We start from the raw sequence: 17606 nt of genomic DNA, 5'->3' as shown, positions 1-17606 counted from the left end.
AAACCTGCCGCTCTTCTTGTACATCGGGATGATTGATTGAAGGCAAGATCGCCTCTTAAAGTCGTCTATCTATGCAAAGTTTTGTTGCCAGCAACTCAGATTTCTTCCCAGGCAGGGATTAAACGAGCTAACAGGGGTCGAAGGATGATCTTTCACACGTCTGTATTGCTCATATCCAAATATTTGCATGCAGCAAGTTTCTTGCCAAAGTAGTTTTCACCGCTCTGACCTACATAAGTTGTTCTAAAGTGAACAATGTCAATGCAAAGAGATTCTAAGACAGGAGTCTGTGAAGAGCAAGCACAGCTTCTGACATGTTCACATATTACACCAAAACACAAACACGCCATATATATTCGTAATTTTTGCATGCTCTTTTAAAACAAGATCAGCAGTGGAGACTATTCGTCAGCTTGAATATCTATATCATTAACAGACGTCATGTCGGTGTCTTGACTGTACCTTGTATGGAATAACAACTGCAGAGCCACCACTGATGCCCACAATTGGCAGAGCTGTCTGTGTGGAGAGGAAGTCCAAGATTTGTGCCACTTCTGCCACCTGAGGAAACAGATGGAAATCAGCTCTAAGACTGCTGAAAGACAAACTGAAACATTTTTTAAAGTAAAAAAAAAAAATCCAGAGATATTTGAAACTAGTGTAAGCAGATTTTAAATCATTTTAGGTAGGATGAAGAAACACACATGGAGTCCAGGAATCGTAAAAAGTAAAGGTGGCATCAACATTTAGAAAATGAGCCATAATACCTCTTCATGGGAGACTTTTAATCTCTTGTCAAATGGTTAAAACTAGAGCTGCACAGTTGTTCCATTGTTGCCTTGAAGCCAGTGGGATTTGGGGTCTACACCTGACTGGGATTTTCTGTGTGGAGTTTCCATGTTCTCAAGATAACTTGATTTCCTCCCACAGTGCAAAAAGATTACTGTGAACTGACTCTAGGCATGACAACGGTTGTGTCTCTGTGGTATCCTGAAATGAACTGGTAAACTGCTCCTGCTCATTGACTCCTGGAGAGCAGACTAAGAACATTTGTGATTAGCTAAATCGACTGACAGTCAGGAATCCAATCATACACTCACAACCAAAAGAAACAAACTGGAATTTGGTTCTTATGCCTTGTAGGTGGGTGCTGGTCATTTTTCCCATTTCTCCATTTTATATCTTTGCGGTTTAGGTTGTCTCCTATGTAAGCAAGTTGGGTACAAAACAACCAAAGGTTCCATCTGCCATGGGACAGTTTGCTTGGACAAAGCATAGGATGGAGCAAAATGGGGTGATAAATCAGAGAAGGAACAAATATGCCTAAGACAACATTACTGATACTTCATAAAGTTTGATGGAGGTCACATTTTTGAGCTTGCATCAAACTGGGTGATTTTGATGTTAAATTTAATATTGCCTAGGTGAAACAACTCTGTATGGCCTGCAATAGAAAATCGGTGGATGTCTCAAAATCATCATCAAGAAGAACAAGTTGTGAAATTATACACTCACTAACAAATGAAATAGACTTGATGATGCTTTGTAGATAGTTTCACCATTTTACACATTTGTAGTTTTGGCTGTTTTGTGCCCAGCTTTTCCATGATGTCCAGGCATGCTACAAGTAGGAGTCTGCCAGGCATCGTTTTGTACTGATTGTCAAGTCCAACCCATCATAACCTAAACCCTAACCATAATCCATCAACCATTTAATGTATACTGTATTTCAGTAACCTACCTATCTCCCTATGGTCTTCTCATGGCCCACTGTAAGTAAATGTTAAATAACTTCTGCCAGCAGAAGGTTGCCTTCAAAGAATTTAATCAAATGCTTGAATGGAGGTTGTACTTTTGGGTTTGCATGAGGCTAGGTGATTGCATTTTGCCACTGCCAAGCATGTGAGGTACACACTTTGGGAAGGTGTGTGGGTGCCCTCAAGTTCTTTACTGGTTCCAAAACTGGGCCATGGTGATTTTTCTTCTCTTAATGCTCCATTAAGGGCTTATGTCCTCCAGTACTCATTTAAAAAAATGACAACAAGATGAATTGCTGAGATAGCTAATATTAGTTTGAATTATCGCTTGCATTATGTCAAATTAAAGAGCATTTTTAATCTATGGATTTGAGGTTATTTCTGAATGTGTTATCATATGATAACATGTGTTGGTAACAGTTGTCATACCAGCCCTTTAAAATATTAAAAGCATAAAAATGGGAAGGACTTAGAGGTTTATGAGTTTTTTTATTTTGTTTTGTTTTGTTTTGTTTTGGACCCTGGCCACACCGTTAATGTGAAAGTTTGCTAAGTTGAAGAGTCTCCAGTGTCTTTCTCAGTTTGTTATAAAGGTACAAGAACTGAACAAGATTAAGTAGAAATCAGTTCATTCTTTAAGGGTTATTACCCTTAAAAGAATACTTTGGTCTATCTTTCTATTTTGTGAACCTAGTTTTGTGGATAACAACATGAATAAAGGATCAATACAATTTTTTTTGCTGTGTTCTTCTTCCTTTATGCACAGAGCTACTCAAATATATTTCCCTAGCAGGGAGATCAGCGTAACTCCCAGGATCTACATGTATGGATTCAACTTCTATGTACTTTCTTAAAGTTTGCAAACTGAGGCTGAATTTGTGTCGATCACACCTCACTCTTTTTACGTCTGACTCAACAAAACACTTTTTTTTTTCCAGCAGTACGTCACCATTTAAGGGAACTAAATCTTCTTGAATTGAGTTAAATGGAGGCTTTGATTGGCATTTCTAGGAATCCTATAAGCATTTTCCTCTGAAATGCTTCAGACCTCAAATTGACCTCCATAGATCCTTAATTACATCATGACCAGAGAAAATAGCTTCCTATAAGTGCTTTGCTGTAGTTGTGGGTTGTGGTTGGTCTGATTGTTTGCATTGGATGAGTGTTTCTACCACAAAAAAAACATTTATATGGGGAATTTGTTTGACATCAACCCAGAGAATATTTCTGTTATTTTTTATAAGCAAAGTTAAACTGTTTTTGAAACTACAAACCTCGCCACAAGTGCTTTTTATTTTTAGTGACATTCATTTTCTTCAGCTAATTATGATGCAAGAGTAGCCGTGACACATACATTAGCCTTTCATTAATTGTTAAAAGTAGATTTTATCTTTCTTTTTTTACAAAAGTACATCGAGAATTTACATTGATCACAAATTAGTTTGTCTGCAGGAAGTGATCAGATTTATTTGACTGAAAAAATGGGGTTGCAAAGCAATAAATTTGTACTTCCTTCTCTTAAAGAAAGAAGTTGTTCCACTTGTTCCAATTTTGAGACATCTGTGGTCCACACCATAAATAAGCTGGATGTCTCAAGAAAAAGAAAGCTGTTGGTCTCATGGCAATGGCAGGAATTTCTTATGATCTTCATATAAAAAATCTGTGCTTAACATTTGAGTTAGAAAACTGCTTTTTTTTTTTTTTTTTTTTAATCTGTGGGTTTTGTCTTTTGAGTATAATTGCTGAGTTTATCCATGTTTTAGACTTGCTAATCACTTCTTTTGCTCTACAAAGTTTCCTCTAGCTAGTATTGGAGGGAACCTTCACCACTTTTCTTGTTGAGGTAGTGACTGGAGTTCAGGAGTTATCCCAAGGGTTTTCTTAGTTGACTCTGGGTTCACGGCTTACTAAGGGGCTTTGACAAAGTATAGGCTTTAGGTCCAATGTGATTGCAGTCTCTTGGTTGTTGATGTATAAGAGTGGGTCATGGGTGTGTGTTAGCATTCTGGCAGCCACTGGCAGGTTCCCGGTGTAGATTTGTGTTGCTTGGCTATTGTGTGTGGTATACCTTATTTAAATTGTGTCGATTAATTGATTGATTTACCACTTTATGGTAAAGTTAGATATAACAGAAAAAAAAAGGCTTTTACCTGAGCATCTGCACCTGAGCCCACATCGTCCTCAAACACCACCCCATGCAGCTTCTCCGTTGCCATCGTGTCGCAGAGATGTGTTAGCAGGTCCCGAGGGTTGGTGTCGTTGACGAGCACGGTCACAGGGCTAACTACCACTGGCAGATCGACGAAGTTCTCCCCGCTAAGGCGACCCCTGACCTCACTCTGATAGCTGGAGCCACTGAACACTACCGCCACGTTAATGGACGAGTGGACAAGCAGTGGCCGAGCCTGCAGTGGGGGCAAGAGCAGGACAAGCAGGAACACCGGAGGCCAAGGAGAGTGAGGAGGAGGAGGTCTCCTGGGTATGGCCATGTTGGCAGCCTACTGCCTGGAAAGGAGAGGAAGAGGGAGGGAAGCAAAAAGAGCAACGGTCACACATTCAAGCTGCGTTACATTTCTGACATGAATCCTAATCCATCCCTATACATCCAACCCATATTTCTCTCCTCTGTTTGACCATTTGTATGACAGTATTAGCCTTGAATTTAGACTCTTGTGTCATCATGAAATCTGCACATGTATGTGTGTCAGAGTCAGTGTGCATGTAATCCTCCATAATCCAACCCCCAGTGTCATGACTGTAATCACCTCTTCATCTCTACACATCTCTGATTCAGCGCGCGCACACGCCTACACACATAAAGACAGGATGCCAGAATTATTGCGCAGGTTCTCAATCCTCATCACTGAGATTACATTACATTACGATACTTCAGACAGAATCTCTCCACATGGTGTGATTTCATCAGTCTGCCATCAGAAGCACTCAAAGTGACAACATGACTCAAGCAAGTACATTCAGAGCCTCATTAGAAAATGTCTGACTGTGTTAAACAACTTTAATCAATTTTGATAACATTTTGGTTCATATTTATGAATGTGGTCATCGGCATGGAAACAACCTCAAATAAAAAAAGCTGAAATGAAGTAAAACAGAAATGCAAATTGAGATTACACCCACAATTGTATCAAAAACAGTCAAATCAAAATATTATGCATAAAAGTTACAATCTGAGTCGGTTTTTTTTACTGCTCCACAAGGGACTACAAAAACTGCTTGTTGTTCAACATTTCTGGTTGTTCTGTTTCAAACGGATTCAGCAGTTGTGTCGTGTTCAACAACACACCAGATTTGACCTCTCACTTATAAGGATTGTTTTTCATTAAGTTGTTTCAAAATATCTTTGACAGGAAATGGGTCCAGTTACTGCATCTTATTGCCACAATAAAACGATTAACTCTTGTACGACCAAAATTCTAAATAGGCTGGCTGGATTTATTTTGATTTTTACGGCAGTAGGATTACCAAACAATGTGCAGTAGGTGAATGCTTTCTTTCTGTCTTTTTCCCAAACAACTTCTATTTAAAGGCTTTGGCAGACATTCAGTATTAATGTGTTATTTTTGACTATGTATTAACAATTTAGAGGGCTAAACTAAAAGGCAATTCTTGTCTGAATTGATTTGATGGTAGAAAGAAGTTTAGGGTTAAGAAAATGGTACACATATGTGATTTATATGTAAACTGGTTTGCTCTTCCCGTGCATGTTGTTGTTTCTTTTGATTCTCTGACTGTTTAATGAATTATATTTACGCTATCAACAGTCTATAATCACAAAATTGTCAAGTGCAGGCTCTTCCGCACTTTCATTTTTGCGGCAGCAAGAAGAGCTTTTCTGTTAGGCGTTTGCATGTTTTCCTGATGTACGCATTGGGTTTTCTCTGGGTTAATCCCATAGTACAAAAATAACTAATGCTAAATTTCCTTTCTTAAGGAGTGAGTAAGTCCATTCTTGATTGAGTTTCTGTTCCTTTATTTTGGTTTGATTGATGACCTCAGACCTGTACAACTTCCCTATTAACCACTGGACATATATAAGTAGGCAGATAACCTTTGACAACATTTGTACAATTTTCTTCTGTAGAAAATAATTTATTGAGCAACTGTCACTTTATCTTAATGACCTTCAAGGCCTTTCTTGACCTTAGTAAGGGAACTGCCACTGTTCAGTTCAACAGGACTCGATTCTTTGATGCCACAGATGCCGAATGTTAGGCATCTGGGATGCAGGATTTTGACCCATCTATTCATTCTGACATAATCCCAGTGTGGACTTTATGCCTCTACAATAACATCATCCTAATTCCTGCTTGTTTATCAACGTTGAAGAGACATAAATAGTGCTGTATGTGGGCGTGTTTTTATGTAGATATTTTGCTACTTTTTCTAGTTGGTGTAGGGAAGGATTAGGGTTTGGATTTTTTTTATACAGTTTCTGTGATATCAAAAGAAAAATAGTGCTTGTTTTAGATAATTTGATAACACTTTATTTGAAGGGTTGTGAATAAGACTGTCATGACACAATCATAAACATGACATAACACCTGTCATGAACATGAGTAAGTCTTCATGAATATTTATGGCTGTTGTCATAAAGAGTCATTCGGTAACACTTTTAATACAGAGTTGACATTATTCAAAATGTCTTCGTTATGACAACTTGACATTAACCAAGAATGTTTTACATTTTACACTTGTTACACAAAGAATTAGGCATACAAACTAAAATATAATTATTAGAATAACAAAGCGTTTATAATATGGTCCAAAACCAGAGGACAAAAGAAAAACAAAAATGGCAACAAGAAGATAAACCCAAAAATAATACATGTAGTTTTTCTTACAAATCTGTTGAAAGTATAGAATTGTTTGGTGAAGTTGGTCAGTTTTGTAATCATCATTTCCATATTAATTTTCTTAACAATTCACACCTTCAGAATCTGCATATAAATTAGGCTCCTTTTATTAGAACGTTTGCTGTTTGAAGATCGACCCCTGTTGGAGCAGAACCTTTGAACCGTTGGTAAAAACACGAGGGCTTTCATACAGCAAAGGATGGAAAGAAATAAGGGAGATCTTCAGGTACATGGGCATATTTAATAGGTAGAATGGGATATACAGTGAGTCGGTAGCCATCAGAGACTCTCTGCTAATGAACAACAGCTCCCAGCTTTGAATCAAAGCAACACAGAGTTAAACGTGCACCACCTCCTTTAACTCTCTTCACCAACCTGGCACACCAATCATTCATCTTAATAAGGTTTTCAGCTCCTGGGATTTTGGAGTTCATATGAAGAAAGATACAATTTGAAACCTAGAAGCAATCCATTGTTATCAGAAACAGCCGGATGTAAGCAGAAAGTCAATGGTCAAAGATTGCCTTATTTGAGCAAAGTTTACAAATTGATGTTTTAAACTTTTTCACACTTTGCCTCAATACAATCCAAAATTTAATCAGGACGTTACATGGCATAAAATAAAAACTAGTGCATAATTATAAAGTAGAAGTAAAAATATAAATCTTAAATTGTTGAAACTTTTTAAAACCTGAAATGTGTGATGGACATTTGGGCTCATGAATGAAATATAATGGAGCCAGTTTCCTTTACAAGTCACTTAATTGGTAAACAGAGTTGTGTGCATTTTATTCTCAGTGTAAATTTAACTCTTCTGTGAAAACCAACACACATTGACATTTGTCATTGTAGTGTGGCAAAATATGAAAAGGCTTAAAGGCCTTCACATGCCTCTCAAGTTGTTTAGATCTTACAGATAAGCACAAACACATAATTTTAGCTCAGCCGAAAAACCGTGCTCCATGTAGAGGTACTGTTTACACAAGAGCTTTTAGGGGACAATAATGCACTGGTCAGTGTCAACTCAGAAGAGGAAAAGAGGAGAAGAAAGAAAATCTAAGCATGAAGTCATTTTTCACCAAATCATCAATGTAGTTTTTGCATTGTTCCTTCAGCATCGGTGTGCAAACTTCCTCCACCTGATTTTTTTAAAAGAAACTTTTTGTGGTTTTACTCATTCCACAAATAATATGACCAGCACACAGTACAGACATCATACACACAAAGATCTGTATGTAGACATCGACAGAGAGTAACAAGCCCTAGCGGATTGGATGGGATGATGAAAATTAAGTTACCGGTACTCAGGATTTGCTGTTGAATGGACAGCAGAGTGGACTAGGAGATTTAAATTAGGCCTTTAGGTTGTTTGAATACTTTAGCAAGGCAATGCAAATGAACTGAAAAGCATACTTTTGTTTTGACTATTGCAACATGCAAAACATTTTTTGATCTTTTGATTTGTGTCATTGATTCAGTAAAGACAGGGGGATTACAGTAGGAAATCCTTAACCTGGCATGTGAGAGGATTTGTCATAAAAGACCAGTGGGGAAGAGGTTCATGAAAAGTGTTTGCAAAAGGACAAGGACATTAAATGATTGGATGAACCATCTGTCTCCCACCATCTGTAATAAGCGAATATCAACCAATCAGGCCAATGAACGGGAACGAATGAATCACATCAAGTCCCTGTTGAGTTAAAAAAAAGAACAGACAGTAAAGGATTTAAACCATCTCTGCCTTTGCTGCACATAGATGGACTTAAAACTAGACAGGATGGAATATTCTTTAGTAAAGATCTGCCAAAACTAATACAAATAGCTGCACTAGTTTTTAAGTCGTTGCCTGAAGAGGAGATGAATCAAATTATGCCAACCCAAAAGCAAAAGGGAATCTATCTTACAGCAATAAATGCAACTTTACAGATCTCCCTTTCTATATTAAAACAAAGTTTAGTTTGATCTTATCTGTTTAGCCTAACAATACGGTTTATAGAACAAACAAAACCTAAGTTTTTTATTAAACCTTGGCCAGTGCCACAACACTTTAATCACTACACCCGGATTTCGGGCCTGATCTCTAGTTTCTAGTTGTAATAACTGAAGCTGTGTGCTGACTCTAACTCGTCTAATTCAAAATACCAAAGAAGAAACATTTAAATGCAACAAGACAAACCAAAGAAAATGTAATAACTAAAGCATACAACTAATTATACTGATGATAAAACAAAATACCTGCTCAAGCAAGATCTATTTAAAGTAAGACTTAAGTATACCATTGGGGAAGTATCAAATTACTGTCATTTCATCCTGAAATTAGTGGATATTATTGGGGGTTTTTCTGTGTATGAAACACAAAAAGTGAATCGAGACATGAATCATGTCCGACACAAACCACACAGATACACAATCCTACTAAGCCACTGCTCATTTTTCGGTTACAAAAGTATAAAAATAACCTTATATTTGGATGAAAATTAAATAAATAAATAAATGAACTACATCAACTCAGTGACACGAATATGAAAATCACCACAGTTAATTTGGAATATTAATTGTTTGTTCATAAAGTGGCTATCATTCACAGATTCTTAAGTACAGCTGATGAAATCAAAAGGAACAAATGATGCTTATGAAGACAAAGACAAAGTTCTGGCAAAAACACAGAAGGGAGGTGAGAAAGCAGAAAAGTGTTTACTGGGTGGATCATTTGACTGGATATCAGGTCAAGTGTTCATTTCGCTGTGTAATCTGATTGCATAGTGCAACATAACGGGGTCACAGATAAGCACTGTGTGTGGATGCGAGTGTAGAAAGTAGAAATTTGCTCCAGATTGCTTGCAGTTACAACATCTTACAAGACACGAAATCCACACAAACTGCACAGCTTGAAAATTTTCAATTTTAAAGAAGAGACTAGTATGTGAAACATGCGGGAAACACCTATACACACACCAATTTGCCAACCTCATGGATGTTTGATTTCCACATGTTTTGAAGTTATCAGCATCTCCAGTGGTGTCAGCAAACTGCATCTGTCATATTTCCTGTTCTTATGGAGCTCAAGCAGCTTAATCATGCAGGATAATCCTAAATCTATACCTGCACTGGCATCAACAAGATTACTAAAATTGAGACTCATCCATAAAATGGAATAATGTATACAATCTGTACAGCTGCGAAATCAAGATTAGTCTAAAATCTGTAAAAAAAAAAAATTTTTAAAATCAGCAGACTTCTTAATATCTTTTTGGTTTAACAGGCTTTTCTTTTCTTATTTCAGTAAACATAAGCTCTCACTGGTCCTTCCGCTGATTAAAATATTGACCATCAACAGAAAGATCAAAAATTGTCAATGGTATGATCAGTGTGTAAACTCATGGGAGTCGTCCTGAAATGAGCAGAGAAGATGTAGCTAAAGGGATGAGCATCATCAGAGAATAATCTACATGTCTGCCTCGAACCTTGTTTTTTTTTCTTGCTTCTGATTTGAATACATTAATTGGGAAGAATGAATTGAATTGATAGGCTTAGACTAATGCAACACACTGCCGTCTTCCCGTCAACGTGCTGCTGCCACAGCACTGTCAGCTGCATGAAACATCAGAAATCTCTGAAGATGATTTATGCAGACTTGAGGTCTAAGAACTCCCAGTGAGAGCATTTATTCTGTGGCTGTCTTTCTAGAACGTATCCTGGAACTTCCCACCAGGCCTGGACCTGCCCTTCTTATATACAAAGTCATACTGTGCAATTTTTGATCTAGTCAGGTGACTGAACTTCCTCACGCTATAAACTACAGTATGTATCCCTCATGATTAGGAGTTTTAAAGTCCAAAATAGATTGATACAAAAGATCAATTTCATACAACATAATAGTGTTCTCCAAACACAACCACAGATTCATCTGACTGGTCTTTATCAAGAAGTTACAGCTGTCTCCCAAGTTAGTCACTCCGTCAATCACTGACTTATCAGTTTATGATGTAATTAGCTCTGGTCGATTGCACTAAATTTGTTAAACTTTTTTAAAGGTTTTTTGGCCCGACTGACTTTTATTTATCAGCAGCTTGACAGGAAGAAGGGCAAACAGAGAGACGAGAACATGCAGTAAAAGACCTGGGGCTGGGAATTGAACCCGTTGTTGTAGCCTCTGTATACAATGATTTCACTCTAACACTGAGCCTCTTGGTGCCTTGATCTTTTTGAACTACCAATTTTTCTCCACATTTTCTTTGTTCCTGAAGTCAGTTATGATACTTAATGCCCTGCATTCTCCGTCCAGGAGGAAACCAAGGCATGTTTTTTTTTTTTACAGCAACACTGTCCAGCTCATTCTTGAGGTCCTAAAGTGTCCCCATGTCAAAACGGCAGATATAGTCCCTCCTGCTGGCTCAATTCTGATTAGGAGGAGTACTGACTCCATTTTGACCTTATTTCCAAATGGGGTTTTAGCTTTAAAGATAAACAAGTCTATTGTAGCGAAGTAAGAGCTGAACTCCAGGAAGAAGATCTTAATTTACTGGGTTATGTCCAATCCGTACCAGTAGTAATGATATGTTGACCAAGGACAAGACTGACGATACAGAAAGCAGATCTCGCACATAAACATACAGATGTCTGAAGGGAAATCTCATAAATTCTATTGAATTGAAACATTAGTTCAGAGCCAAAGATCGCTTTCTAATTTACTACACATCACATTCAACAGGCTGCACTATTCTTTCTCCTTGGGGAACACCCAAAACACTGGAGTATCCGGCCAAAACTATCCAACATGATGAATACTACTGATTTGAGATCTGAGTGGTCCTGACATCCTTCCAAGCCGACTAGGTCACTCTTAACACACCTTACATGGCAGGAATATGAGACTATACTTAGAGCCGTCATGGCTCTAAGTTTAGACTTATATAAGTTTAGTCTTAAGATTTGAAAAGCAGGAAGCTATGTGGATAGGGACTCTTGATGGCATAATGTTTTCTCTAGGTATTCTATTTTTTTGTCTGAGATTTTTTTATTTATTTTTTAACTTGCAATTCTGACTTAAGGGACAGACTCAAAACTCAGAAGTAAGCATAACATAAGGGAATGCTTTATTCCCTGGTTTCCAATTTAATGCACTTTGTTTAAACATCCCAGATCTACAGCTGTAGAACCCTAATAAATTCAAATTCTTTTAACAAAGTCACTTGTTTCATTTTCTTACTGCTTTTTTTCTGAGATTTCCAAAGTGACAGTCTGAAGAAATTGTGAGCCCCTTGAGATATCTAAAAAAAGTACTTCTGCACTTACAATACATATATACACGTATGTGCACTTACTAAATATATATATATACTATATATACACACACACCATGTAAGCCTTTTAATGACTGTTTTAGCCAAACTTCTGGAGTCTCTGAGATTTTCATTGCTATAGATCTGAGTGGTGAAGGCCCAAGCCGATTTAGAAATCCTCTCACCTTGTCAACGTCAGTCATCCAGACGATAACGTCTGGTTCGCAACGATTTCCTGTAAAGCTGTCAAATCTTCATGTGTAAGAGGAGAAACCCCCCCTGGACCGACAGGGTTTCAGTGTTAGCACTTAAAATCCTAATTATGATAAATTCATGTGGCAGACGTTATGTGATATGTTTCATAATAAGCTCCAGGGTTGAGCGTGACACATGTATTTATTCATATTGAGAGTTTAATTTATATTTGGAAGGTTGAGTAATGATGTTAAACGTATGCGAGCGGGAGGTTGTGAGAGCCGTACGTCAGCTGGTCTCCATCAAGTCATTCACATGGCTGGATGAAAGTGCAAAAAAGAAAAGAAAGAAAATGGTGTCTCAGTTGAGCTGACTGATGAGGACAGAGCTGCTGCTCCTGGTCCAGGGGTAATAGCGTGTTATCTGTCAAACACAGTCTTAACTCAACTGATCTGATGGCGACTTAAGGGTGAGAAGTGATTGATGTGCTTCACAGTCCCATTAATTTAAGTGTAACTGAAATCATTTCTTTATTCTTTTCATCTTTTGATATTCTTAATAATTATGGTGGGTATATGAATTGTGAAAATCAGAGACAGAAATTAATTTCCTCTCAACATATCAGGGGGGAAATGCTCTCAATGCACCTTTGTTTACTTTACATCTATCCAATAAGAGGGGACCCAGAGATTTGAGTGAAGGTCAGACACTTGTTTCTCCTTTTGCATTTTTCCTGTTTGTTACTGCGCCGATGCAACTTTTTTTGTTACTTTTGTGCAGAAATAGTCCCAGGTATCATCCTTTTAAGTAACTTACGACAAATATCTATTACATCCAGCACTGTTAATATATTACCAACGTATATAACAACAATGGAAAAGACTAATTATGACAAAAACAAAATAGCACAGAACTGAACAGATAATGTAAACATGGATTCTTGTATAGTTTTACATTCTTTCCATATCCCTTAAGACTCTTCTAATTTTGACAGGTTATAGCCATATAACACTAAAATGATGACACATGCATGACACCATAACACATTCAGCTAAAAAAAAAAGAAACATCTGAAAAAGTGCGGTGTGAATTTGTGTTAGACTCCCTCAGTCAAAGTGTTGAAGCTGTTTCAGCTGTAAGTCTTTGGAAGTTTGCCTCTTCTTGAAACACAACAGTTTTATGATTTGCAAAGAAGCTCAAGATCAGGTAGAATAGATTTTGTCCCACCAGGCCTGGACCTGCCCTTCTTATATTCCTGGGGGCGAAGTCATACTGAAGTAAAATTAGGTTTAGACTTTGACTAGGCCATTCTCAGCTCCTGCTGTAAGGCTCATCCTGAAAGGTGAACTTCCACTATAGTCTTACAGCCTTCAGCAGCTTTTCCTCTACAATTGGCCCTTGTATTTAGTTCCATCCATCTTCCTATCAATGCTGACCAACTTTCTTGTCTATGCTAAAGAAATTTATTCCCACTGTATGAAGCTGCCTCTTTCATGTTTCACTTTGAAAATGTTGTGTTCACAGTAATGTGGAGTGTTAGTCTGCATTGCTGGCCAAAAATGTCCGAATAGGTCTAATTTTCCAAATGTTTCACTGCTCACCGTAAACTGAAAACAACTTCTCAGGTTCATCAGTGACTTTCTTGCCAGTCTTCCACAGAGGTCAGTTTGTGGAGTTTATGATTAATAGCTTTTCTGCTTATAAATGATTCTGTCACAGAGTTACCATCAGATGAAGGATTGAGATGTTCAAAGATTGAGGTATTGTTTTACATCATAGCTCTGTTTTAAACTTCTCCGAGACGTTTTCTCCAATCTCCCTACTGTGTTCCTCTGTCTTCATGATGCTGATTTTTTCTCTAATGTTCACTAACACATAACACTTGGACTAAAGCTGAGATTTGAACTGTTTTTAAGAATTATTTCTAAAAGTAGTTGGGTTTGCTGTGTTGTATTTCGAGGTGTGAGAACAAACGGTGCTGAATATAAAGGCTACAAATTCTACAAGCAAATGTTTAATATGCAGCTTTGATTGGTGTCACATAAAATCTTCTTTCTCTTTCCTGCATTTGAAGTAAGATGTTCAAAGTTCTTGTATATTCCCTCAAATATTTTCAATTTTGGCCATTCGGAAATATTTTGAAAACTAGTAGCTGGTAAATTTTTTGTTTTTGTTATACTACCACTGTTTAAAATCTAGAAACGACATTTCTGTTAAGCAGCTGATTGCAGGCTAGCTAGCAGAGCACAAAACCCAATGAAGGAACTAGCTAAAGTTGTAAACCTCGTGTATGTAATATTCTGTCTATAGCTAATATAAAAACTGCTATTTGATGAAATGAGTGTTTAGCTCACTATTTTTGCTTAACAATGTATAAAAGCACAAATATATGAACATGCCTACATTAATATAATAAAATAATCAATATGTTATTTTTGCAGCTATTGGAGAAATTGTCTTAAATATAAACACTTTTATCATGTTTAGCATTATTCTTTTTGACTAACTTTTTCATTCAAGGTCATCCTACTCTCACCTAAAATCTACCCAAGCCCAGTTTTGATCCATTACTATATGTAGTATATCATGTAAGCATATTATTTTTATTAATATTATGGGCTCTAGTGAAATTATTATCATAATTATGTGTAACTCAAATGTGAAAAGCATTCACGTGAAATACAGCAGCTTGAGGTAGAAAATACATCAATACAAAATTAAAATGAGAATGAGAATTGCTCTTTTTTCTGATGAAATACTCTAATAAATTTTGTGTGACCCCCTTCTGAGCCTTGGTGAAGGGGCCCAAAGCTCCTGCTCAGGACCCACAGGTCTGCGTAGCAGTGACGCTGCAGCTCAGTGTTCAGCAGTAAAACTGGAGCAGACAGCTGCTGATGATTATAGGGCAAATCAACAGCACAACTAAAACAGGTTGAACTCAGACGCCAAGTAAGAATCAAACCCCTGAGAGGGAAATGCAAATATCTTCAGTCTCACACAGGATCTCGGTGTTCCACTAACAAAACCGTTGCTCCGTTTCTGTCAGCAACAGATGCACACTTCCTCTCGAGGAAACTCGTCACTTACAAAAACTGAAAGTGTGACTACTCACACTAGGCTCTCAGAACGCCCCTGAGCTCCATACTCTGCCTGTATGCATTGATTTATATCCATTCATACTTGTTAGATGTAAAGGATATAGGCCTCTGATAGTGACAGAATGGCTGTTTTATGCACTTACCTGTGTTTTCTGCTCTCATCCAACTTAAACTCCAGATGCTCCATTATTATTCTCTCTTTTTCTTTCCTCAAAGCGTCTCCTTTTGCCTTCACCTGCTCCTCACCTGCCCCTCTCTCCCCTCTCAGCACCTGTAGGAGTCCACATTTAGACCACGTCTTTCAGAGAGAGCAGGAGAGTGTGAGTTCATCAGTCCCTCCGCGTGTGTGTGCGTGTGTAGGGGTGTGCAAAGAAGCCTTTGATATCCACACACTCTCCTGAAGGACTTCACAACGTGATGGCAAGTGTAGGTGTGTGTCTTTTTTTCCCCCAAAAAAGAAACTGTCTGGGCGCTCCGCTCCCCGTCTGCTTTCCTGCGTGCATCACATTCACAAGTGGTCGTGGAGGTGAAGACAGGGCATCAAAACGGGACTGGAGAGGAAAGTGACGGAGGGTGAAAGAAGGAAAGGGAGGTGTGGGAGCCCTGGCACAGCAGCCGGCGTGTGGGCGTGTATGTGTGTGTGTGTGAAGCAGCTGTGTTTGGTTCTCCGTCTGTATCCGTCAGGCTCCCCGCTGCTCGGATGAGAGGAGGAGTGAAAGAGGCAGAGAGGGAGGGAGAGTGATAAAATGTTTCCTCAATGACAGGAGCACAAACCTCTGTAACACTCCAGCACTGCTGACGGTGGAGCCTCCTCCTTCTTTTTCTACCTCTCCCTCCTCAGAGAGAGAAAAAAAAAATCCATAGAAAGTTGGAGAATTTCCCACACGCATGGGGAAAGGTCCTGTCCAAACCTAAACATGTTTGAAGAAAGTTTTCCTCCTCCTTTGCTTCACTTTTCAGGCCCCCAGTTGCTGATGCTCCTCCTCAGGTCCTGCGTTAGCAGCAAAAAGAAAGGGATCAAATTGAGGTTTGTTCCTCCCTTCTTGCCCTCCTTCCCATACGGATGTGAGGTGATCCAGATGTTATAGGATGCTGGAAGCGTCAGGAACAGAGAGAAAAAAGCAGGACAGATGGCAGGTCTGTGGGGTCGGGCAGGCTGTGCACTAGCAGGTCCTCATCCTGTTGCACTGATTTGTTTTTTCTTCTTTTTTTTCCTTCAGCAGAGTTTCTCCCTCTCCGCTGCGCTGACGCTCATCTGCCTGTGCTGTCACACCAGTAATCCTGCTTTCCTTTCCCTCTGCAACTCCATCTTTTCTCCCTGCATCTCTCTCCATCCCCTCTCACTCCATCACAGGAGGGGCTGCATGTGCGCCTTGGTAATGATGGTGCGAGGATTTAAGCCTGCCTCCCTTTTCCCCTCTCTCCTCCCTCTCCTTCACTTCAGATCAACTCCTCCTCTTCCTCCTCTACCGGCCCACATTTGCTCTAGTTTCCTCCGTTACTCACCTTCATCTTTTCAATCTCTGCTTCCTTTTTTTTTCCTCCCTCCAATCACCACTCTGTGCTGTTCACTTACATCTATATGCTTTTACAATTTTCTCCCAGCATCAACAGGTCAAACACAAATCTGACAAGCAGTTTTGTTTTCACAGTCAGGTACCCCGGACGCTCTGTTTATTGTACGTCAGTGAGTATGCAGTTTAGCAAAGTCAGTAAACCAACAGATTCTCTCACACGTCATAAGCTTTTAGACAAACTGCTAACGCAAATATCACAATGAGCTAGAATATGTCCTTTAAAGCGGTAATACACAATTGCTATGAATCTAAAGCTTAATTATCTCATGGACCAGCTGTCAGCTCTTCAGAACACTTTCATAAGGTTCCTCAAGTGGGGATTTTAAAGCGTATATTTAGGCTGACTCAAGCTTTGCATTGCAGAGAATCTCACAAAAAAAGGTTTTAAATTTGAGCACTGCAAGCCTGGGAAAGTTTTCTGATTAAAGCTTGAGCTTATGTATACGTCGTTATTAATAGAAATATTAATAACAAAACTGGTCAGATTGTTGAGAAAAAGGATGGGGATAAATAGAGAGCAACCTTGGAAGGAAACCTGTTAAGAGCGTCACACTCAGCAGTACAACAACCCTAAACACACCGGCAATACTACAGGGAAATGGTTTGGATCCAGGAATGTTCATGTTCTAGAATGATCCAGTCAAAGTCCAAACTACAATCCAGTTTCAGTTGAGAATCTGTAGCAGGAACTGAAAACTTATGTTCACGGATGCTTTTCATCCACTCTGACTTCACTAGAGTTATTCGCCAGAGAAGGATGGGCAAATCTGATTTGACTGTGATTTGCAGCTGTTGTTTCAGCAATGAGGTGTTTCTGCAAGTA

General features: G+C 38.6%; 1 protein-coding gene across 2 annotated transcripts in view; it reads right to left on the bottom strand.

The window, feature by feature from the left end:
* The window catches only part of LOC116727704 (glutamate receptor ionotropic, NMDA 2C-like), a 55042-nt gene extending 38463 nt beyond the window's left edge, over positions 1-16579 (bottom strand). For both annotated transcript variants that reach the window (XM_032575307.1, XM_032575308.1), the window contains exons 1-3: positions 15350-16579; positions 3908-4262; positions 463-561 (exon numbers count right to left, since the gene is read on the bottom strand). In XM_032575307.1, the coding sequence (XP_032431198.1) occupies positions 463-561; positions 3908-4246 (438 nt within the window). In that variant the 5' untranslated portion in view covers positions 4247-4262; positions 15350-16579. The remainder of the gene's footprint in view (positions 1-462; positions 562-3907; positions 4263-15349) is intronic.
* Between the last annotated feature and the right edge of the window lie 1027 nt (positions 16580-17606).

Source organism: Xiphophorus hellerii, chromosome 10 (assembly GCF_003331165.1).
Source record: "Xiphophorus hellerii strain 12219 chromosome 10, Xiphophorus_hellerii-4.1, whole genome shotgun sequence".
Classification (NCBI taxonomy): Eukaryota; Metazoa; Chordata; class Actinopteri; order Cyprinodontiformes; family Poeciliidae; genus Xiphophorus; species Xiphophorus hellerii.
Note: the sequence above shows the minus strand (reverse complement) of the source record. Positions and strands in the feature narration are given on the sequence as shown.